Genomic DNA, 24,324 nt, shown 5'->3' with positions numbered 1-24,324 from the left:
GTATTTTTAGGAATATTTATTGGACAAGACAGCTTTGTCAGTGACAGCTTTGCACAGCTTGCCTTATTTTTGGACAAATCTGAGTGCAAGTGTTAATTGCTCATACAGCCAGATTTTCCAAAGGGGTGAGAGAAGCACAGTTTTGCAGGATATGGGCATCAGATCCAATTCATAGTCTTTATTCACTCACTGCCTAGACAGAAGAGATTAAATTTGTCCTAGAATTAATATATACTTCAGGTAGTACTAAGATGCTGCTTCTGTGGTTTGCCTTTGTTTTTTGGGTGTAACAGATAAGTTTGCTTTTCACATTGATTTTGTTCAGTTTATGCAAACTAATTCTCCTCCTGGATGCAATCCCTGCTCTTTTTGAAACATTTTTCCTGCACTTACAGATTTCACTTCCTTTTTCTACCTATGTATTATGTACTTTTCAGCAACAGAATCAAATGGAATATTTAGGAACTTACCCAAACAAAGTAACTGAGACAGTGTCATGGTTTGAGATCCCCAAAATTCTAATTCCCTAGTCTAAGCCCCCTTCCACATCTCAACCTAATGTGAGATGGGTATTCCAGACAAAACACGTGACTCAGAATGGGGGAAAGGGAATATATTACAATGACTTGTACAAATAAATATTATAATACATTATACACATGATCACAACTATCTCTACCATGATGTAAGTATTTACAATGGATCAGATCTCTTCTCCCCTCCAAATAAAAGTCCAGGAGGGAAGAAGGACAGATCCCTTCTAGTCTCTACTCTGAGCAGCAGTATCTTCTAAGGCAACAGTCATCTGTCCTCTTCACATGCATGCAGCTGATAGTTGGATTTCTTCTCAATACACGCAAGGGGGTTTCCAAGCCCCTTGGCCCGTCGTCTCCAAACGAAGGGTCTTCAAGACACAAGGGGGTCTCCTTTCACCCCTCTTGGCCCTCCTTCGACTCCAAGCGAAGGTCTCACCCATGGACTGCCAGCAGGGACAAAACTCGCTTCACCATGGTCATATCACGAAATGCAGGGGCATCTTCGTGAAAGTCCCTTCCTCAGGGGGGTTCACCCCTGAGTCAGAACATCTTGGGCAGCTTCAGTTGCAAGCCTTTGCCTCAAGAGTTCTACCAGAGCTCCTGTGCTCTGTCTCAGGCTGCCACCTTGGCAGCAGTGGCGAGGGGGGGAAGGAAGGCCAAGGTCACCCCCCTCTGCATTCCTCTCCGTCCCGGTCCAGCTTCCCAAGACGCTTTTGAGCTTCTCAGCTCCTCTCTGCAGTGCATGTCGCACTTCACCCCTCCCTTCTAGGAAGTGAGGGGTCTCCAAGGAGTCTGGGGGGTCTGGTTCAGTTCTTACCCCCAAAACTCTGTCTCTCTGCTGCTCTCTCTCTCTCTCTCTCTCTCTCTCTCTCTCTCTCTCTCTCTCCCTCCCTCCTTGCAGGAGTTCTTTCTCTGGTGCTGCATGCCTTTGTTGCCGCTTGGTCTTATATCTCCTGGCTCTCTGCCACCTTCTCCGGCCAGTGTTGCTTCTGCCGCCGCCGCTGCTGCTGCTCACAGTGAAGAAAACTTTCTCAGGTCTCAACTGCAGGCACCTAGCCCAGCTTTATGCTGTTACAGGTCCCCGCAGGCCCCCACTGGGGGCTGGGGGGCCAAAGCCCCCCAGAGGGCTTCTGCTCTCTGCTCCTCATGGCCTCAGAACATGGCTACCCCTTCTACAACCAAAGTACAACTAACCTTCTCTTCTGTTTGCTTGTGGTATGTTTATATTTCGCAGGAGCGCCCATTGGACAAAACTTCAAAACTTCCAGCGGTCACCACCCCCTGGGGTTTTACCATTTTCTTAGCTTCAGGGGGAAAACCTAGTTCAAACCACTACAACACTGGCACCTGCAAGAGAATTTGATTCATTTAGGCGATCTAATCTTAAAAGGAAAAATCCCACTTTGTACTGTGCCGAGGTGGCATGGACTTCTTCCATGCTCTCACTTCTTCTAAATATGTACATATACATGTGAACCAGGCTCAGCAAGTTTTCACATCACAAACACAATAGTTACTTTTAACTTTTCCTGGAGCCTCAAAATCTGATGTTACGTAAATATATAGAGAAAACTAATTTCTTCCCCACTCTGGCATTTCTGAAGTTCTTCCCTTAAAGCTGCCACATATCCTGTGGTTTAGGTATATCCAGAGCTGACCTCTGGTGTACAGCAGCAGATGGATATGGGGAGAAGAGGGGCTCAGAGTACTGCTGTGCACCACAGAAATTATGTCCTTGTTGTGTTGTCTCCCAGGTACTTGTGACTCTCAAACTTCCTCACTGGTGGGGCAGGATGAGGAGTAGAAAAGGCCTTGTCTCTGTGTAATCACTACTCAGTAATAAGGGAGATATCCCCGTGTTAGCAACACTGTTTAGCACAAATGCAAAGCACAGCCCCATACGAGCTACTGTGAAGAAAATTAACTCTATCCTGGCCCAAACCAGCACAACAGACAACAACAGAACTTACACAAGATACCACAAAACTGCTCAGATATGCCTGTAAACAAATTGCTCGTCTTGTCAGAGGAAAACTTAACCTTCCACATTTGTGTGATTGGATTTCAGAGCTGCAAGACTGGTGTTTCATCTCAGTGGTTTTGGCACTTACCTCGTAGCCCCCTTCACAGGGGTGAGAGACTGTTGGATTTTGACCACACATATAAATTACTGAAGTGTTTCATTTCAGAGCAAATCATCAGGGATTTTTTATGACACTAAACATTTTTCTTCACATTTATCAACCTGTTCTCTGATGATACTGAAGAGAAAATGATTCTATGACGTATTTACTCATGACCTTATGACAGGTATGGAAGGATAACCCTACTATCCACAGACAAGTATTTTCATCCCTTTGCAATCATGTACTTTATTATCCACTAGGTGGTTAATGGAATTTGTCTTCATGTGTCATCTAGTACTATTTTCAGAGAGCAGCCACACGCTAACATCAATGATTAACATCTCAAATGCGATCAGTTCTACAGCAGTTTTAATCAAAAGGTAAAAAAAATCACTTCTCTAAGGACTACATATGCAGTCCATTATTTAACTTGATTGAAAAACAAGTCATTTTGAAAATGAGTGTGATAATTATGCTTGAGATTGACCCAACAGATGCATCAGCCAGAAGAGAGAACGTGGAGAATCCAGCTGTTAGCTGAGTTTCGAGCTTCATTATTTCTGTTTATCAAACCCATCCACATTCAACCAAGACCTTGATGTTTTGGCATGTGCTGAGGTGTGACATGCTGGTGTGAACATGAGCTAATCTCTTACTGCTCCTAATAGCAGAATAGAACACTATGAGAAATGGTACCAATAGACAAAACCTGAGATTTTACATCTTTACTTTATTGATTGTTTTGCAAATACAAGAAGGACTTTGATGTTTAACTTGCAGAGTTTACAGTACAACTACATTTTCTAGAATATTTCCTTTTTCTTTTTTTTTGCATTTTCATGGAAAAAAATCAATAAAATATAAAGTGAAATAAGTCCAACGTGATAATACAGTAGAATCATCATCTTCTTCAGGACAAAGAGTATCAACTTGTCTCATGAAGTGCTGTCAAGCAGGGAATGATTTCAGTGATGTCCCAATAAACCTTCATCCCTGCAACACCAATCATTGCAACTACTGCTCAGAGTATACCTTACCTATGAACCACATCTGCGTCCACAGAGAGGGAAATGCTTAGGAGTGCTTTAATTTCTAATCCTCTTTGACAAGTGAGTTAAAAAAGTGGATTCAGAGCTTGTCACAATTAGCTTGTGCGGACAGATGACATTTTCATAACAATACCAATATTCTACCACATTTATTGTCCTCAAGATAAAAAAATTCCTGTGTGACATCCATACCTTGTTTCCTGTTGCTACAGCATCGCTGCTATATATGGAGAGAGCCTGTTCTCCTTTTATCCCCAATTTTCAGCACCATATACTTCTTCTCTCTTGCATTAACACTGATACAAATAAGACACAGAGCTCAAATGTACAGCATGTTAGACAGTCTACAAGTACTCTTGTACACTCTTGATCAAGTGTGATCCCCAAGTTGAAGAGGAAAAGATAATCTCTTGCACAGATCTTAGCTTCTTATACCTCACAACATCCCTGTGAGGTAGGAAGAAAAACATCCCCTTTTCCAGCAACAGGAGACAAGGCAGAGAACACAGCAGACATTCCACAAGGCAGTAAGTGGAGAACCAGAAAAGCTGAAAATCAGAGGAGTTCTTGGCTCCTAATTCTTTGATTCAGAAACCAAGGTATTAAACTCCCAGACATTACCAGGTCATTAGTCTTTTTATAGCCATATGTTAATGATAACAATGGCTTCTGTGCGTGTGCCAGCAAAGCATAGTTCTATGGCAGAAGCAGAGTACACCTGATCCTGCCCTCAGACACTTCTCCTGTACTTTACAAACGTAAGTAAATGTTCGCTATAATTAACTAATCAGTCCTACAACTAATGTAGCAATAGATCAACATTTCATGTATAGATTTCTTAAAGAACTTGTTCACATCTATTTAAATGTTTGTGTTCTTTGGTTTTTTGTTGTGGGGTTTGTTTTTTTTTTTTTTTTTTTGTTCGGTTATTTTTTCCTTTTGGAGAAGTTAATAGTAACTCCCTTCCCCTGTATAATAGTTTTTATACTCCTCCCCGAAAACCAGCATCCATTCTGAGTACTGTCTATGAGAAGTCTGAGTGAAGATGAATGAAATCCCCTTCAGGGATGATACCTATCCCCTCAGAGTAGCTCTTCACCCATCTCTGGCCCTGAAGGAAAGGACAGGCACCTTTTGCTGTGTACAGCACCACAAGGGTCAGAATTGTCACTGAACTGTCTGTATGGATTGGGGAAGAGAACTCTGGGCTGCTCTACCCAAAAGCAAAACTGTTTATACCGAGCTAAAATAGTCAGGTTTTATTATATACAGATTTTTAATCTGTAAAACCTCTGTAAGCAGAACTTCAGTCCACCTCTATAGCAACATAAATGGCCAAACTTTTAAGAAAATAACTTGTTTGGAATGAGTAACACAGGGAATACATCTAAACAGAGAAAACATGAAAATTAACATGCTGGGTTAAGGAACACTGGAGCACTCTGATAAATGTAGGTTCAAGTCTTCAATGCAAATTACCTATTGACCAAATCACTGGTATATGTTAATCATGACATCAGCACTAGTCTTTGTACAATATAAGTCTTTCCCATGGGCTCAGCATCAGGTCTTTCCTACAGGTTCAGGCTGTACAAGAGCCTACCACCCATTAGCAGCCACAAGTTCAACTCATACAGCTTATACTACTGGAGCACTTTTGTACTGGCATAATGGTGTTTACAAAGGCATTTTGTTTATTTCTTTCTAGGGTGAAGGATAACCTGTTACAGTATTACCAAGAGTTTGTCAAAGAATTGTTTAGGGTAAGTGCAACTATACAAAATAGTATCTCCAATCAAAACAGTTTTACTGCTATAAAACCTGTGTGTGGATCAAGGCAAATTCTGTAGCTGTTCCATGAAAAAGAAGGATTTCTTATTAGAATGGAAATAAAACAGTATAAAGGTTAGTACAGGAGCTAAATGTTGCAAGATTTTCCTATCTGATTCCTGAGTGTGTCCCAACACTGCTTATTACATGTATGATAGGCATTATGTACACTTCGTGTATCTACATTTTACATGCTTTTCAGTCACTTAATATGTTCCAGTCCTGATGTCAAACATTATATCAGGAATTATTTTAACTGAAGTGTTTTAAGTGCTCCTACTTATACAAATGACAGAAATGACAGAAACCATTATGCTCGGAGAAAACACTATATTTTAGTAAATGTTGATTTCCAGTCAGTTCATGCTCTGTATAATAAAGACATATTGTGCTGATTTGGTATGTGAGATTCAATGCTGTCATGTCACCTATTTCCAAAAATAACAAAATATAAAAATAATTTTGTAATTAACAACAGGGGAAAAAAAACCTTCACCAAACAGCAGAACCACTCTGAGATAATGTCTTTTCATTTTGATTGTCTTATGGCATTTATTCTACTTATTATAAGTTTGGGTTACAAATTCTTTAGATTTTTCTGATGCCTTGATTGGGAAGTGGTGCAGATTTAATGCTTTTACTCTTAACTATCCATATTCCCTTCTTAAGAATCTTCAAGGTGTCCACAACCTTCTCTTCCCCTGTTTCTCTGTGTAACACTGGAAGGACAGACCTCACTCCAGAAACAATATTCATTTGCCTTTGACTGGTATCTGGGGAGAAGCATTATATCTGGAGAGTAAGAGTAGTTAACGTGGGAAATTGTGCAGCTACCAGTTGTCTGCATGGGGATGGAGCCTTTTTAATCTTCCTCCTTCACACCAGCCCCATTCTAGTTTGTATGATCAAAATATAAAGGGTCACAGTTGGACTTTGGGAAGTGTAGGCTTCCTAATACCAAAAGATGCACACCGTGGAAGCAGCAGATACATTTAGGTCCCAGTTATTTCCACCAGTGTAAATAGTTTTATCACAGACTGATTAAAAGGCTCAGGAAAAGGAAAGTTCATATTCCCGATGTCTCTCTACAGATACGTACACTTGTTATAGATGACTCCAGAAAAAAAACCCCACACCTTTACAGGAGAACAGACATGATAAGTGCCGCAGTTCCAGAGCAACAGATATCAGGATACACAGAGGCAATCATAAGTTTTGCATGGTTGTTTTCTAATTCTGCGTAAAAAACACAGTATTTGGCAGACAGACTACAAGGTTTTTTGTTTTTTTTTTACAATCGTCATTAACATTTTAGTATAATAGGATTCAAAACTTAGGGAATATATTCACCCTTCCATTAAAATTGGTAATGTTATGAAAGCAGAATACAATTTAGGCTTATAGTCAAAGCCTGAGCTTAACTATCTGGAAACTACTTACAAAGCCCTTAAAAAATAAGAAAAGGAAAAAAAAAGTAGAACTGCAAACAGTCACCGATTTCTCCCATTTGGAAACAAGCCTTCTGAGAAGTTAAGCCCAGTCTGTATTTCGCATTTAAATCTGCCTCATTGGTATTAATTTCGGCGAAACCTGGCAGAAAGGAGGGAAAAAAACACAGCATAAGATATAGCAGATACACAGATAACACAGATAAGATATAGCAGCACAACCCACCATTCACTTCCACCTCTACCAACTATGTACCATTGAAGACTACAGACACTGTATTTATTTAAATTGAAGTATGTCCAGTATTTCAGAGATAAACACTCCCATAACTAAATTTTCTGATGCAAGAATATAACTGATGTGTGGTATCAGCATCTAGCCTCCCAACTTCATCTATTTTGAGATGGGTTACTGATGTAAAAATGCAAGCAGATTAAACCTGGGCAGTTGAACCCGCACTTGCCTCCTGCAGTCTTACATGGCTTTCAATGCCATGAACAGCAGTAGGAGAGTTCAATGCAGATGGACAATGCTTGATGATAATATAGTAGAATACTTCTAATTGTTCCTATTTTGTAAAATTTTCCTTCTTCCATTCACATTCAATTTTACTTGATTGATGATTGTATAGTATAAAAATTTTAATTTTACTTTTTTTAAAGAACTTGACTTTTTCCATTCACATTAATTTTTGTGTGAGGACACATTTATGTATTCTAGTCTTTTAATTCCCTATACTCAAAAAATCAGTTAGTGATACTATAAATGTACAGCAAACCAAGAATAAAACACAGTAAGCCTAAACAGGAAGCTGGAGAAGGAAAGAATTTGTAAATAGGAACAATACAGAAAAAACCTTTCAGCGTATGAGTGGTTAACATTTGGTTGAACTCTGACTGCAGGTCTACAGAAATACCGTGACAAATAGGTCTCCACAGAAGATCCAAGCCCCTTTAATTATCTCCTGTTCCCAGCCCTATTTAAATAGGTGCCCCAGGATGAAGAGCAAAAATAACTCATGTGATCTTGCTTGTTCAGGATGAAAAGCAGTTCCACGGACAATCTGTCTCCTAGTTGATTAATGTGTCCCATGGAAACCTCACCTACTGCATCCTTCTGCCTCCTTAACCCATCTTTTTCAGTTAAAAGTACTAATGACGCTAACTCATGAAAGAATGATATAAGGGCCTTTTCAAGCATTAAAGCCTCTTTCTTTTAGAAGTACAGGGTTGTATTTTCTGTACCAGTTATTTCTGCTATCTTTCCTCCAGCCAGTATGTGTCATCATTTATTACCTTATGAGAGTAGCCACAGAGGAAAGCTTAGTTCATGAAGAATGTGTTTACGTATCAAATGCTAATGAAATGTTTTCAATGGATGGCAACCATTCATTGATTTTTTCAAAGTTGTGTGTGAACTAGGATAATAAAGAGATCTAATAGGTACAAGTGTAGAAGAGAAACTCCCTGAGTGCATCAGCATTCCTGTGGTAGTTCCAGAAATCTTTCAACGTTTCAGAGTGCAAGTTCTGATGTGCCTTGCATAATTTAGGCCTATTTCTGCCTCCACCAGGGATGGTTCCATTGAGGTAAAGGTAAAAGCTGGAGGATGAAGATAGAACCACCAAGAACTGTATTCTGCAAATGACAAAAGGCAACTACTGGAGGAGATTACTCTTTTTCTAATGTTGCAGATTTCGGTGCCATCAAAACATCAAGTGTTTCACATCTGATGAGCATATTATGTTAAATGTAATGTCTGCCCATCTGATGCTAACAGCTGTCATTTGTGTGTATCACACTCTGCTTCAGAAAGGGCCTGGGGCCCATGAGTGTGATGTGTCACAATGCCTGCTGAAGGTAATGGAGGTGACAAGAGCTCAGCAACACTCAGAACTGGACCTAAACTGGACCCAAATTCTTTGCTCTACATAACATGTGATTAAATAAGCAGAAAAATGCAAGTGTAACACAAGTTTGTGCTTAGAAAACAAGGAGTACTCAAATCTGATATGAGGAAAGCCTCCCGAGCCCACTACTTTAAATCCTAGTACTGCAGCCAATTCAGTGTCACGCTGTGCTAAGAGCACAGCATTTGGTAAGGACTGAAGGTCCTTAATGTAGACTGTTTCACAGTCTACAGAGTGGATACTTTCTTACAGCACCTCCTAAGCAACATTCTCATTATTATTTCACCTATGGGAAGAACATCTTATCTTGGAAGCTTCAAAATACTTTGCTTATGTTGAGCAGGTGTACAGGGAGAAGTTTGCCTGGGCAGCCCAGTACATGGCCTTTGAACTGGTAAGAAGATAGAGCCTCACAGATTCCCTGCAATTCAAGCCTGTTGACTGTCTGATTTCCAAACCCTAACTATACTTTTCAGCTACACAAACAGCTCTGTGCTCATTTAATTGTTTTTCAATGTAGCAAATGTTCTTTCAGGGCCTGATTCTGAATAGTGCTGAGTCTTAATAAGTTGGTAACCTTGACCAGTGTGCAAAAGCAAGTTATTGATCCAAATGTAAAAAGAGACCCTAAAAAAAAAGTTAGCATATTTGTTAAAAGTTGCTTACCTCATTAAATTAATAAAAGTTGCTTTTCTTATTAACTCCTATTTTGTATTTAATTTCAGACAAAATCAAAAAATTCCATCATCATATATATATATGTATATATGATACAAAAGTCACAAAAACACAACATCCATTTAAAAATCAAGTCAATCCTGCAACAGCCTCAAAAGAAAATGTTTCTCAAAGGAAAATGTAATTCCAGAAAATAAAACCAATATCCTGTACCATTTTGTACTCAATTGGACAGTCACTTTCTTTTTAAACATAAATAATTTATTTTTAAACATTCTTTTTAAACATTTCTATTTAAGCATCTGCCTTGGCAGATGCTTTTCCTATTCTCCACACTATCTTTCAAGAACATTTTGTAAAACTGATGTTTTACATTAAGAAAAAAAAAAAGGCAGGGAGAGGGGGGAGATTTTAGATTTATCCTGATTATTTTTATAATGAAATACATCTGCAAAAGTATGTCCTATCATGGTTTCATCAATGGTATAAGCCAGTACAAGCCCAAACAGATTGCCTGCCAAGGTGATCTACATGCTAGGCTACAGCAAATCTGATTTAAGCATACAAGATAAGCCAACATTTTGTCTTCACAGCACAGTAAAATTGAGGGTGAATTGTTCATGTTTTATACGAGCCAGTCTATAATGAAGATTGTTAAGTTTAAATCATGTTTCCTTTGACATTTTGTTGTTGCAAATGTTCCTTAGGAGATGTTTTTCCAAGTAAGCAGGTTGTGAAAATGGGACTGTATAATCAAATGTGACACAAATAAGGCCACGCAGACTATGAAGTTCTCCTCTGCAAATAGGAGTAGTCTGCATGGGGTGAGGTAGTTATATACAAAGCTATAGCAACCCCTTAAAATCTCATTTCTAGTGAACCTACAGAGATATTTGTTTTAGTTCAGATCATTCACTGCATCCACTGAAAAAAGATGCTAGAAAAAGAGGTGAACTCTTCATTTTTCCCCAATTAGTTCTGTTTCAAACTAGGCAAATATGATCCTGCTTTTACTGTGGCAATACAGTATCACTAAAGCTCCTGTCACCCATATAAAACCAAGATGTCTCATTCAGTGAACACAAATAATCACAAGCACAAGACCTACTGTTGCAAGAAAGCCTGAGGCAGAGTCTTGAAACATGGAATAAAGGACCAAGAATGCTGCTTTCTGAATAAATGCCTATCACAATGCTCAAATCTTTATTTTCTGAGCTTCAAGACTAAGTGAAGGACATACCATTGTTTGGTATAGATGAAAACTGGGCCATCAAGGGTCCAATATTATACAACAGTAACCCAGTCTTGCTGTCAAAGATTTCAACAGATTTGGTAAGGATTTCAATGAGAGGAGGACTTGGACACTGTGGTCTGGAAATGCGCTTTAGAGGAGGGGTGACAAAAAAAGGGAGGGAGGGAGGGAGGGAGGGAGGGAAGGAGGGAGAAAGGAAAGAATGAAGGAAGGAAGGAAAGAGCGAGCTAGTGTGCTTCCATGCCACAAGTTTAACAAACAAATCAGCGGTTAATGCTTTCCATCCACAGTGCTGTAGAGATTTCAAGCACTTTTGTAATGACTCACCTGTATGTCACACTGACTCCTGTGCATACTTTGGCAGGGGTACACACTTTGCAAATGCCTTACTTTGAAAGCATTTATGCAAGCCACCTGCTTTCAAGGAAAGTACCTGTAGATGGATAAGCCAAGCAGCATCTACGTTTTTCATGCCCACAGGTGCTTTAGTGCAACTCATGATTTCATGCCTGACTACGGCAGCCTTGTGGAGCAGACTGTGCTCTCTGGACAAGAAGGAAACTGTGCCTGTGGAGTGTCCCTTACTGATCCTAGTAAGACATATCCCAGGGACCCAGACAGTGGATTGCTCCAGTACTTTTCATCAACTGCTAACTTCAGGCTACATTAAGTATTTGAAATTTATACCTCTCCTTTGTAACACTTCCAGAAAAGCAGCAAGGAACTTGCTGGGTGGTGCTAATCTTTTCTTTGGACCTAACAGTCTTGCCCTATCACACCTGCTGCAAAGCTTTACCTCATAGCCCATCATTTTATGCTTCGCACTTCTCTCTCTGAATTTTTTGGTTGCTTCTGTCCTCATTGCCTTGAGCACAGGCTTCTGGCCTTTACTTTGGGAAAAACACATTTAATTGAATACATATATATTGGTCACCTGAACAAAAAAAAAGCCCCAGATCCTTCCAAATAAGCAGGTTTTGAAAAAATAAGGGCTAGTGTGTTCCGAAAACAGAGGTCCTTTCCTGTAGTTTACATCTATGCAAATGCTTACTAAACATCATGCCTTCAAATTCATTATGAAGTTACTCCCCAAATTAAATACAAAAGAACAAAACAAAGTGACTGATTGCAATAGTTACAAACTGTAGTGGTTTGAATCTTGTTTTCCCCCAGAGGCTAAGAAAAATGGTAAAACCCCAAGGGGTGGTAACCCCTGCAAGTTTTGAAGTTCTGTCCAATGGGCGCTCCTGGAAAATGTAAACATTTCACAAGCAAATGGAAGAGAAGAGTGGTAGTTTGTTTGTTGTTGGAGTGGTGGCCATGTTGTAGAGCCACGAGGAAGGGGCTCAGAGCCCCTTGGGCCCTCTGGGGCCCCCCAGCCCCTGGCTGGGGGTGGACTGCAGAGACTTGGAACAGTGTTAGACTGGGCTAAGTGTTTGTGGTTAAGCCAGGAGATGTTTTTCTCCACTGTGGGCAGCGGAGACAGAGCAGAAAGCAGAGATGCAGCGTTCAGAGACTCTGGCTAAGAGCCAGGACAGATAAGAACTGAACCAGAGAAGCAGCAGAAACGGCATGCACCGCAGAGAGGACTCCTGGAAGGAGAGCCGGGAAAAAGAGAGCCAGCAGCTGAGAGACAGAGGTTTTGGGGGTAAGAACTAAACCAGACACCCCCCAAACTCCTTTGAGACCTCCGAGAAAGGAGGAGTAGATGGACTCCTATTTGAGAGGAGCTCTGGAGTATAGCAGTACCGGAGAGAGAGAGGAGCTAAGAAGCTCAAAGACGTCCTGGAGCTGGACCAGGATGGCCAGATGGAATGCAGAGGGGGTGACCTTGCTTCCCCTCCCCCCCCGCTGCTGCCACATTGGCAGTTGAGACAGAGCACAGGAGCTCTGGTGGAACTCTTGAGGCAAAGGCTTGCAACTGAAGCTGCCCAAGATGTTCTGACTCAGGGGTGAATCCCCTGAGGAAGGGACTTTCACGAAGATGCCCCTGCATTTCGTGATATACCTGTGGTGAAGCGAGTTTTGTCCCTGCTGGCAGTCCATGGGTGAGACCTTCGCTTGGACCGAAGGAGAGCCGAGGGGCTTGGAGACCCCCTTGTGTGTATTGAAAAGAGATCCAGCTACAACAATCCAGCTATCAACTGCTGCATGGAAGACAGATGAGGAGAACCTGCTGCCTTAGAACATCCTGCTGCTCAGAGACTAGGAGGAATCTGTCCTTCTTCCCTCCTGGACTTTTATTTGGAGGGGAGAAGAGATCTGATCCATTGTAAATACTTATGTCATGGTAGAGATAGTTGTGATCATGTGTATAATGTATTATAATATTTATTTGTATAGTCGTTGTAATATATTCCCTTTCCCCTATTTGGAGTCTGGTGTGTTTTGTCTGGAAAAACCCATCTCACATTAGGTTGAGATGTGGGGGGGGGCTTAGACTAGGGAATTAGATTTTTGGGGCTATCTCAAACCATGACGCAAACCTACAAAGTTCATTTTTAATTTTAGATGCTAGCTGTTTGACAGATTGATCAGTGCAAGAAAAAGATATCCTGACATTATCAAAGTTTTAAAAAATTGATAATTTTTTCCTAGTCAGAAGCTGAATAATTTCTTTTGCACACAGAATTGCTGAATATGGAAGTTTGCTTCCACTTTAAATTAAAAAATAATAATGACATTACCTGGAAAATTAGTAACCTACCAAAGTGATTCTGTAGCAGCTTTCTGCACTCTGCAGTTGCAGACCAATTGTCTTTAATCAAAATTTTTTCTCAGATAAATTAAGCTATTTTCAGCAGTGAATAGCTCTTTATTTAAAATTTTCTAAAGAAAAACATACGCTATCATATTTAGTTATCAGAAATGCTCTCTTACGGACACAGGAAACGAATGGAATTTCACAGGCTCATTGCTCTGAAAGTTTTACTTACTACCAACAGTATGCTCAAAGCCTTATTAAGAAACCCTTTCACATACTGAATGCTCTGCAGTCCTTCAGTTATGTTCTATTGCTCTGCCATGAAACTCTGCATAGAAGAAGAGTACTTTGTTTCACTACTAAATTTTCCCCAACTATTTTTACAGCAGCATTTGCATAGTCATACTTGCTGTCTTTGCCAAAGGAGGGCTGAACTGCCCCAAAAGACTTCACAAAACAAAAGAAAAAAATTTGTGATGTTCATGCAGGGGAAGGCCATGAAGAAACTATATTATCAACCATACATGCATTCAGTTACACCCTAGTGTGCTACAGCTTTCCATTAATAACCCATTTTTGTGTTTGTAAATGAGACAAGAATAAATGTCAAAAGGCAGGGGCTTTCTGAATTAATGCAGAGCATAAGTTCCATTCGTAGAAGCCAAAGGGAGAGACAAAGCAAAGATATCAATGGTAGAACAGTTCACTGACTGGCACTACTAACAGAGAGTGGACACATATCACTCCTGTTGAGAAGACTTACAACTCCACCTAAAGACAGCATGGAAAATTAGCAACATACACTTAGGTAAACTGACTTATACAGTGGAAAAATAAATATTCATCCACTTCTCCAAAATGATTAGCTCCCTCTTCAAAGCATAAAAGTTTCCTTTCCACTTGTCCTTTTAGTCATTTCTCCATCTCTCCTGGTTTTCCTAGCATCTGATGCTTCTGACATAATCACACTAGATTAGCCTTAAATTACGTCTTTATTGTAAATCCCACAGGCAATCTATTCAGTCCTCACCTATAAAGAAGAAACTTACTTCATCTACAAGTCTTCATGTGATGAACACTTGTGGAGAATATTTGTTTTGACTCCAGACTAACTATATGGGTTTGTAAAATTACTTACTGCAAAGTCACAGCCAGTGCTTTTCTTGATATCATTCACTGTCAGTCCTTCCCAGATTTCTATGAGAGTCAATCCCTTCTTCTTGTCCACATCAAACACCGCCTACAAAGATCAAAAAGCACACAATTATTTTTTTTTATTACCAAAGCAGCAAACAGGGATGTAAATGGTAATATTGTACAAAACGGTGTGCTGAAGCAGGTAGCATTCCCTCAGTAACAAAAGATGCCACTATCAATTGGTTTCACTTTTCTGACTGATCAATAAAGATTTCTGCTACATTTTTTTGAATCTGAAAGAATTTAAAATACTACATGTGTTAGTTTTGTGGGACAAATGTACAACTCTTTATCCCTGCAGGAAATGAGGACCATGCCTGCCACTCCCATTTGGTGAGAATGGGAAGTTCAAAGGAAAGGGCTGAAATGTTCTTTGCTGCAAGACAATGCCCAGCAAGAGACCATGAAAGAAACAGGAAAAGTGAACATCTCCCTCATTGTTTTATTTAATTTTAAGGCCAGTAGAGAGTACAGATCACCTTTGTCTCATTGTAAGTTTCTCCTACAGTTACTGCACACCCAGTGCAAATGCTAGTATTTTCAGAAGCTAGCAATGACCATTTCTTGCTGTATGTTCAATGGAAAGCCTGGGCGGAAATGGCTGAAGGAGCAAAGTTCCTGATGTCTTCATAAGATATGCAATCCAATTCTGAGACTTACAAGCACATCACATAAAAACACCTGTAAAACAATGCGCACTTTAATAGTGCCTACCAGAGGGAGATACACAGGTTGCAAGCTAGTTGCCAGGGAAACCATAAGGTTTAAAGTAATTTTCCTTAAAAATAAAAGTTCAGTACCAAAAGACCAGTGAAAATTGAACTTGAAATAAAAGTTCAGTCTTAAGCTCATCACAGAAGTGTACTGAAGACTAGCTGTCCTCTGGGCACGAGACCACTTTATGGGACTAAAAAATGACAGCTCCTCTAAGTCTTAAAAGAGAAGCTGGTCATAAAGGAACATGCACACTAGGATGCTACTGTGGTAACAGAATTTGCAACATTATCTAAATGCTGTTGTACATTTGTGTCATCTCCCAATAAAGCCACAAGATCTGGCAAGTGATGAATCTTAAGAGAAATTTTGCTTATTGTTTATTTTATATCAGTTTTTGTTCCCTCTCATTTTCTTTGTACCTTATATTTGTATGTGGCCAGTGAGTAGAGGACTGGAAAAAACTTCCATATTTTAATTTATTTTTCCTTACTTTGTGAAGAAAAATCCTTTAAATGTAGCGATATACCACTGGAGAAAGCAAATTCTACATCAGCACCTTTGATGCATTCTACTTGGCATGATAGGTGGCTCACAGAGGGACTACTGTAAGTCCTTAAAAATGTAAACACTGATTATAAAAGGAGTATGATTACAGCAAAAACCTTAAGTCACTTATCCTTTGCTGAAAAGATCCACTAATGTACTTTGAGAAGCAGCAATATCAGATACTCATATATACTTGCACAGGAGAATAAACTGCTTCACTAACGGAATCAAGTAAGAACAAAAGACTTAAAGCTCTGCTACAGCTACAGGTATATCTGAAACAGTCTGTAGTACACATCGAGAAAGATGCCAATTGTCTAATTTATATGTGCTCTGCTGGGGGAAAACAAAAAAAAAATCAAAAACCAACCAACCAACCAAACAAAACAACAAAAAACTCCCCCCCCAAAAAAACCAAGCCAAAACCAAAACAAAAACAAAAAGAAGAAAAACACAAAAAACAAACAAACAAAAACCACAAAAACCCACAAACAAACAAACAAAAACTCAAAACAAACAAAACCCCCCCCAGGAAAAAAAAAAAACAACGAAAAACAAAAAACCAAAACACCCACAGCCACACATACAAAAATAATAAAACAACCGAAAAACCCCAAGCTGTGATTACAGCTGTACTCTAAGATTTGCATCTCACAGCAAATTTTCAGGAATACTTTGGGAAAAATAAAGAGATACACACTTTTCATGCCTGTCATACATGGCATCTTTGTTCTGAAAGTGTCTAAGTGTACAGTTCAGCATGCAACATGTCATAGATTTAAAAGGAAAAATATGAGCCCCAAGACCTTTGGACCTGAGCTCCAAGGGTGTCTTTTCCCTCCAGTGGTAACAGATACTAAACACATGCTTCATTTTTACTAAGCTTTACTACTTTCATTTCGGATGGAGGAGGAATTTGTTAGCAAGGATTCAAGAAAAGTACTTTACCTTCTCTGTAATGATGCGGTCAACACATTGTTTCCCAGTAAGTGGCAAGCTGCATTTTTCCAAGATTTTATGGACATTGCCCTGTGTTTAATAATATAGAGACAAACAAAAATTTTCAAAAACAACACAACTTACTCAGAATTCAAATACATACACGAAAATCACAGCTGTAGTCATTCTGTGTTATTGAAACATTCAATATATTCAGAACACTCTTCGAATTCACTCCTACGGCAGACTACATCTCTGGCAATTTGGGACAGTTATTACTTAAATCCTACATAGAGGAAGATGACCAATAAGAATCTTACTGTATCACTGAGTGGACTCCTAAGTTTAGAAGTTCTGCATACTGCTGCTTAATAATCTGCCCTTCCTGCTGCAATGTGAGGACAAGAAATACATGGGACCTCACTGATGACACATGAAAGAAAAAAATTAGGGAACAACATTATGGGAAACATATTTCTCTGTCTTATACTTTATCACAAACAATATGTGCAGAATCAACCATATACAGAGGCACCTCAAACCCCCAGGGCTCAAACGCAAGGTTATGCTTTGCAAATAGTAAATACAGTTTCCTTACCCACACTGAATTCCCATTCCCTCTATCTCTCCAGTAAAGTCCAAAAGCAGACTGAGAGATGAGTGCAATATGCTCATCCTCAAGCGTTGGCTGAAGTTACATTATCTCTGTTTTAGACAGAACAAATTAGCACGTAGTAGAAAAGAATGTATGTATAGAAAACATGATTTACTTAAAAGCATTTTCTTTTCAGGGGCATCAAATGCCAGTTAATCTAAATCCTGGGAAAAATATTACCTCATGAGAAGACATAGCTTCTGATATGAAGCTGGACAGGTAAGGTTTGGGTCGTGGGTTTTTGGGAGTGATCTCCTCATCTTTTTTTAATTTCCTTTTTTTCTTTTTTTCTTCCTTCTTTTAGTAAGAGTTCACAAATGGCTTTAGAACCTACTAAATTAATGTAGGCTTCAAGAGCTCTGAATGGATATAAAAAAAATAGATTGCTACATTTTTCATCAGTATTTGTGTTTTACAGAGGTACCATTAAGTGCACATTTCTCCCATTATCCCATCCTTTTATTTTTTTCTCTAATTATCAATTTTCAGTTCAGAACTCTCAGAGTGTAACATGTCTCATTTAACCATCTAAATGCAATACTCAAAAAATTTACCATCACCAGTTTGCCTTAAGGCTTAATATAAACTCAGGAACCACCTTGCAGCCAGTTTGACTCCCGAGTGAAAACAAGATAAGCAATCCATGTGCGTTTGAATATATTTTTTTTTCTGTGAAGAACTATTTCTTCATTCTTGTTACTTTCAATTGATCTACTTACATCCTGTCCCTCTTGAGGACATTCTTATGCACTTTGCCTAAGAGCCAAGACTAATCTGCGCTATTCATAAATCATAAACATATCAGATACACTTTTCAGCCCTATGAAATGAAGTGTCTCTTTCTGGGACCTAATTGAGATTTAAATGCATGGACTTGCAGAGGTGGCAGCTTGAATGGCTCCTGTGTCCCTGATAACTGATACATTTGAGCTTCTTTACACTTGAGCTGAAGAATATTGTATTACCAGTTGGCACTGAAGATGACATGCATTTCCTGATCTTTTCAAAGGCTGGATTCAATGATCTTAGAGGCCTTTTCCAACCAAAACGATTCTGTGACTTTTGGAAGACATCCATGAGGTAGGATGTAAGAACAGTAATCTGAATGGAATGCTTTTCTACCATCTGAATTTATACAGGACTTGTTCAGATAAAGGAAAAGACTGTTGTGTAGATATATAAAGCCTTAAGGTGTTCCAGTCTGCTTTAAGTAAAAAAATTCTGTTGCTGAAGAACCAAAATGTCCTTAATCTTGCACAACACAGTTTGAGAAAGGAGATTTCAATTCAGTGCTCCATGTTTCAGTCATGTCCAAATCAAGTGCTTTCAACCAGTTTCCATTCTATTTTTCTGAATAGTGTAGAAAACTCTTTTCACAAAATGGAACAATTACCAGCCTTACTTTACCATGTTTTGCAAAACATGTCAATGATGGTATGGGGGTAAGAACTTGACTTTTAATTCCCTCAGGCAGAATTTAGCAGATCAGACACAGATGCATAGTCACTGTCTAGACATTAAATAACTGCCTTCTATTCTATTTTTTTTTCTTCATGGTTATAAACAAAGAGGTAGTTTAGCAAAAAATAAATTAAAAAAGAGGCTAATGAATTAGACTTCAGGTTCATTTCCCAAGTGTCTCACAGTGGCCTAAGCATACGGAGCAAAAATTGGAACACCCTTCTACAGATAAGCCCTCCTGGTTTCTGATATGCTGTGACACACAGATTTTCTGATGCAGAGACTGCTTCTGGGCAATGCTATTTGTCCTTGATGAACTCAACCTCATAAAGCAGTTTAGTCCCTTTCTTATAGGCTTAATTATTTGAGATCTTATATCGTTCTATTGATCATCCACAACTTCGTTAGCTGGCTGTGAAAAGCGTTTGTTCTTGTTTCAACCACGCAGGCTGCTAATTTCATTTAGGTATCCCTACTTCTTTTATAAGGCAGTGACAAGCCCTTCCGCATCCACCTTCTCTGTGCCCTCATTATTATGTATATTTCTTCGTTACCTCTCCTCAATAGTGCTTCTTAAGCTGAAGAGTCTTCTACAAATCTCATTCCATGTTCTCTCATCCAACTTCTGTATCTTTTGTTTTTCAATACACATACAAGTTTAGGTAATTAAAAATGTAGTTAATTTGGGACTGAGTGTATTTATTTGTATCTGTAACACACTACATATCAGAATTTAAAAAGAGGAAAATTCTTTGAGTATTTGAGTGTTAAGACAGATACTAGTTTCATCCTCATAATTAACTGTAAATTATGTTTTGCCTGTGCTGCAAGGACTCAGACTATTTCTATGTTAAAAATTTCAGTGTCTGTACTAAAAAGGGAAGGGCTATTAAACTCTCGGAAAATATTAATGTTTAACAAGCCATTACTATTATACAAAAAATCTTGATAAGGATTGAAAGATCATTCACAAGACAAAACTGTGCCCAAGAACTACCTATTGCAGCAACTCTTGAACATTTCCATTGAAGGTACTGAGTATATTCTATGTTTTCCACTGTATTTTCATCCATCAAATCTTGACTGCTGTTGATATACAGTAAATTTTGGCATCTGATGCTAGGTTTCTTATTTATTTGGAGAGTAAGATGACAGAATTGTGCCTTTTACTCAAAAGCCAACAGACAAGAGTGTGTCTCAGTACATGCAGACATTCAATAGCACACTGGGCTTTAAGCAGGATGAAACACTGCTCCTCTGATACATAGATTCAGATGCAATAAGTTTGCAAGAAAATCTTCAGTGTAAAAAATTAAAAAGCAGTCACACCCAACAAAAGGCTTCTGACTTCCAGAAGTGGCCTCATGGGTGCTATATTTGCTTGTCTTTTAAATAAAAAAAAAAGAGCACCTGAAAACTTTAACAGCAGTTTTTGATTTCTAAACATGAGATTTCTATTTTTCATCATCTTAACTTTTGAGGAAACATGAGGCATTAGCATGAAGACCCCAAAAACATACTAGGTAAGAGGAAAGAGTGCCATTTTAAAAAAAGAATAAAATAAAAATAATGCATAGAGTTTAGTTTGACAATGCATTCTCACAAAAGCAGAAGAAATAATTTATGAAAGCCTGTAACTGGCTCTCCTGAAGTGCATAGGAGGCACAGCATGCACGTTAGTGCCCAAAGTAGGTATATGTATGCGCTAAAAAAAATGATACAATGACTGGACCGTTCATAACAGTGAAGCTATCTGTGGTTTCATTTTTTCAGGTTTCAGTACTCTCACAGAGAAAAAAACCCAGAGACCAATTTTCAAACACTGTTTTGAAAAATATATTTCAGCAATAGTGTCTCTAAATAGAAAAACTGGCTTGAATACTTACACCTTTCCTGGACTCTGAGCCTTAACCAAATTCCACAGTAAGTAGAAATTTAGCATAAATATTTATTGAGATCACATTAACACCTGAAGTGTGTGTATGAGCAAATGGATAACTATATATGTAGTTTTTGGGAGGCTCTGGGCTAGTGATGCAAGTCATAAGGATGAATTTGCTTTTTAATTTCATTTACTTATTTATGTGTACCAGCATGAAAACTGTTGGGTTAAACTCAGGACTGTCACTGACAATGTGCCCCTGGAGATCACAGCTTAGTATAAACTGTGAAACTACTATATTTTTCAATTTTTTTTTTAAGTGAAAATTAATTCTTCAAATCTCATTAAAAATCTCACAACTGCTACTATACTTACTTTCATATTTACGTATTTGCTATAGCTTACCATGCAAATTCCTTATGATTGCCTATATGCATTCTGACAAGGATATTATTTTCAACAATACACATTAATTCTTGTTGCAGACATACAACAAATTTGGAATACCACAAACCCAGAAATTAAACAAGAAGTGCATTTTTAAACATTTGGTATAGAGATTTTTTTCCTTCAGTACATTTTTCTCATATTTTGCACAGTCCCATGTTAGAAGATTCAAATGAAGAGTTTCCTACGATCTTTTGTGGGGGACTGCTTATGTCTATAGCACTGCACCCACAAAGAAGTCTTTCAATTAACCACTAACACATAATGATGTAAGGCAGCCTGCATCTCATCAAAAAGATCTGTTCTATTAAGCTGTCGGCACCAATTTGACTGGCAATTCAAAGGTAAATACCTTTCCATCATAACAAGTATTTAGCCACGGGGAACCTCATTTTTCAGATTATTTTGAGGCAAAGAGTAGGGCAGCATCTACTTTAGCTCTGGCAATTGCCACCCCCATTAAATTTGCATGAAGTAGCTAAAAAAACATGTGCAGCTTTTAAACACCAAGTTAATATTTCATTTTTTTCTGCCTGGTGAATGATTCACTTACAAGAAGAAAGGAACCATCCTAACTTAGCCTCAGTTGCACCACCATAATAACTAACAGCAAAACTATCAAATCTCACAAAGAAGCAGAATTAATGTCTCTTTTTTCTACTTCTTTTTTTTTTTTTTTTTTTTTTTTGGTATAGCACAAAACACTCATTTAGAAAGAAGTGGCAGAGCCTTACCTTGGCTGAGTGTTCCATGGTGACAACGACTTTGGTCTGTGCACTGGATACCAGGTCCATGGCACCCCCCATCCCTTTCACCATCTTACCCTAAAATTAAATTTTAATGGAAATGTAACATTTTTATTATTTAAAAAAAAAAATAAAAAATAGAGAGAATATTCTGGCTGCAGTGACAGCACAACATGGTCACTTTTTCCTGCATTGAAAGCCCACCTATTTCATAACCACTGTATTCAAACACCAACAGAGCTTCACCAGAGCGAAAACAGCTTTCTCTTTCTAGGGTCTATATGATGTAAATAGAAGAAGAATGATGAGTAGAACAAGGAGACCCACTGCTATGGCTGGTGCCCTGGGGTGTAACCAAAATCTGAGTAGTACCACTGGCTTAATGGGACACTGACACTGAGGAGCAATGAATTTAGTTCCAATGGCTCTGTCACTAGAAAAGCAAAGTGTTCATCCTCCTATTGACAAAAATGTCATTACTTCCTCAAAAGAAATCTTGGCTTATGGCATCTAGTAACAAGAACATCTGAGCACTATCCACCTTCCAGTTTAGAAAGTCACTTGCCAGTTTAGAAAGTCATGCCTTGCATCACTGTATCAGCACAAACCAATGTTTTGATCTATTCCAGATGTATGTAGAGGTCATTTCAGAATATGGGCAAATAAATAAATGTGGCTCAGTAATCACTTGTGTTTGTGCCTCAAACTAAGCAATGCTTTCAGCCTCAGGACTCATTCTGCTCTCAAAGAGTGTCAGAACTGCACCTGTTATGACAGCAGCTGTCTTATGGCTTGGTGTTCAGCTACCTTTACTTTTAGTTTCTGTAGTGCTACAGCATTCAATCCCTGCCTGCTTCCATCACCTTAAACTGGATGCACCTGATCTTAGAACAGATCCAAACTTGGCACACTTCTGACAGGAAATGACTATAAGTTTAAAGTTCTAGCAGTATGAGCAGAGCAATCATTTTTGAACAACAAGCACTAGACCCAATAATCAAACATAGCAACAACCTCATATACCAATCCAGAGTTGCTGAGGAGCGCAAAAAGGGGAGTGGAACACCATGATAGGAGAGGTTAGTAGGAAACATGATGCAAGGAGGGCAACAAAGTGAAGGGCCTTGAGAGAAAGCCGTATAACTGAGGGCACTGGGTCTGTTCAACTTGGAGAAGAGGAGACTGAGGGGAAACATAATCACAGCCTACAACTTCCTTGTGAGGGGAAACAGAGGGTCAGACACTGATCTCTCTGCCAAGCAGAGACAAGACCTGTGGGAATGGTCTGAAGTTGTATCAGGGGAGATTTAGTTTGGATATTAGGAAAACGTTCTTCACCCAGAGGGTGGTTGGGCACTGGAACAGGCTCCCCAGGGAAGTGGTCACAGCATCAAGCTGTGACTGATTATATGGATGGTAATACAACATATGCTGTTTTATATACAAAACCTAAAAGTTTATGGTTAAATGACTGGAAAACTTCCTAGTACAAAGCTTTTCTCTTACGCTTCCTTCTATCAGCTATATGATTCAGTACCTTATAAGAATCAGTACCTATGGTCCATGATAAAAAACATATGGAAGAGACTTGTCTCATTAAACTGACAAGCCAGCAACTTATTAGTCTGTTGATCATTATGGTCTCTTGATTGTAGTGAAGGGAATATTCACCACTGTCCCCCCTTCTTCCCTTCCCCCAAATAATACTTTTCTAGTGTTTGCAGAGAGGAGAATAAATCACACCTTCCTATATCTATAAAAAATCCCTTTGGAATTGCTCTGGCCAGACTAATATTTAATATTAATTATATTAATTATCGTGACTACTAAATATTTCTTTGCAAATACAAATGTATTTATCTCTGTCCTTAGCTTCCTGGTACTGCTCAGATCATTCTCCATCCTACCTGGAAATACAGAGTTCTTAGAGAGACTTCAGTGATCTCTCACATACCTGCCAGAGGCTCACTTACAAGATAATGCAGAAGCTGAAGATGACATATTATCTCCCCAGTAACTCAGAATACGTTTGCAATGAGGATTATGCTATCAATGTACCTGTCCTGACAATGCCATTAGTTCATTTTCCAGGCCTATTAGTTCTATTAACTAGTAAAGACCTACAGCAACAAGTAAATACCTGAAGAACCAAGTGCTGATGAAGGTCAACAACAAATCTACTTCTGGAGAAATCATACAGG

At 38.8% G+C, this 24,324-nt stretch overlaps 1 protein-coding gene across 1 annotated transcript in view; it reads right to left on the bottom strand.

Moving 5' to 3' along the window:
• Positions 1-3,372: 3,372 nt before the first annotated feature.
• The window catches only part of OXCT1 (3-oxoacid CoA-transferase 1), an 88,089-nt gene continuing 67,137 nt past the window's right edge, over positions 3,373-24,324 (bottom strand). The window contains exons 14-17 of the mRNA XM_064642009.1: positions 22,112-22,201; positions 16,942-17,022; positions 14,672-14,773; positions 3,373-7,131 (exon numbers count right to left, since the gene is read on the bottom strand). Coding sequence (XP_064498079.1) covers positions 7,096-7,131; positions 14,672-14,773; positions 16,942-17,022; positions 22,112-22,201 — 309 coding nt within the window. The 3' untranslated portion in view covers positions 3,373-7,095. The remainder of the gene's footprint in view (positions 7,132-14,671; positions 14,774-16,941; positions 17,023-22,111; positions 22,202-24,324) is intronic.

The sequence above is a fragment of the Pseudopipra pipra genome, chromosome Z, assembly GCF_036250125.1.
Source record: "Pseudopipra pipra isolate bDixPip1 chromosome Z, bDixPip1.hap1, whole genome shotgun sequence".
NCBI lineage: Eukaryota > Metazoa > Chordata > Aves > Passeriformes > Pipridae > Pseudopipra > Pseudopipra pipra.
The sequence above is the reverse complement of the archived record's forward strand: the minus strand, read 5'-3'. Positions and strand labels throughout refer to the sequence as shown.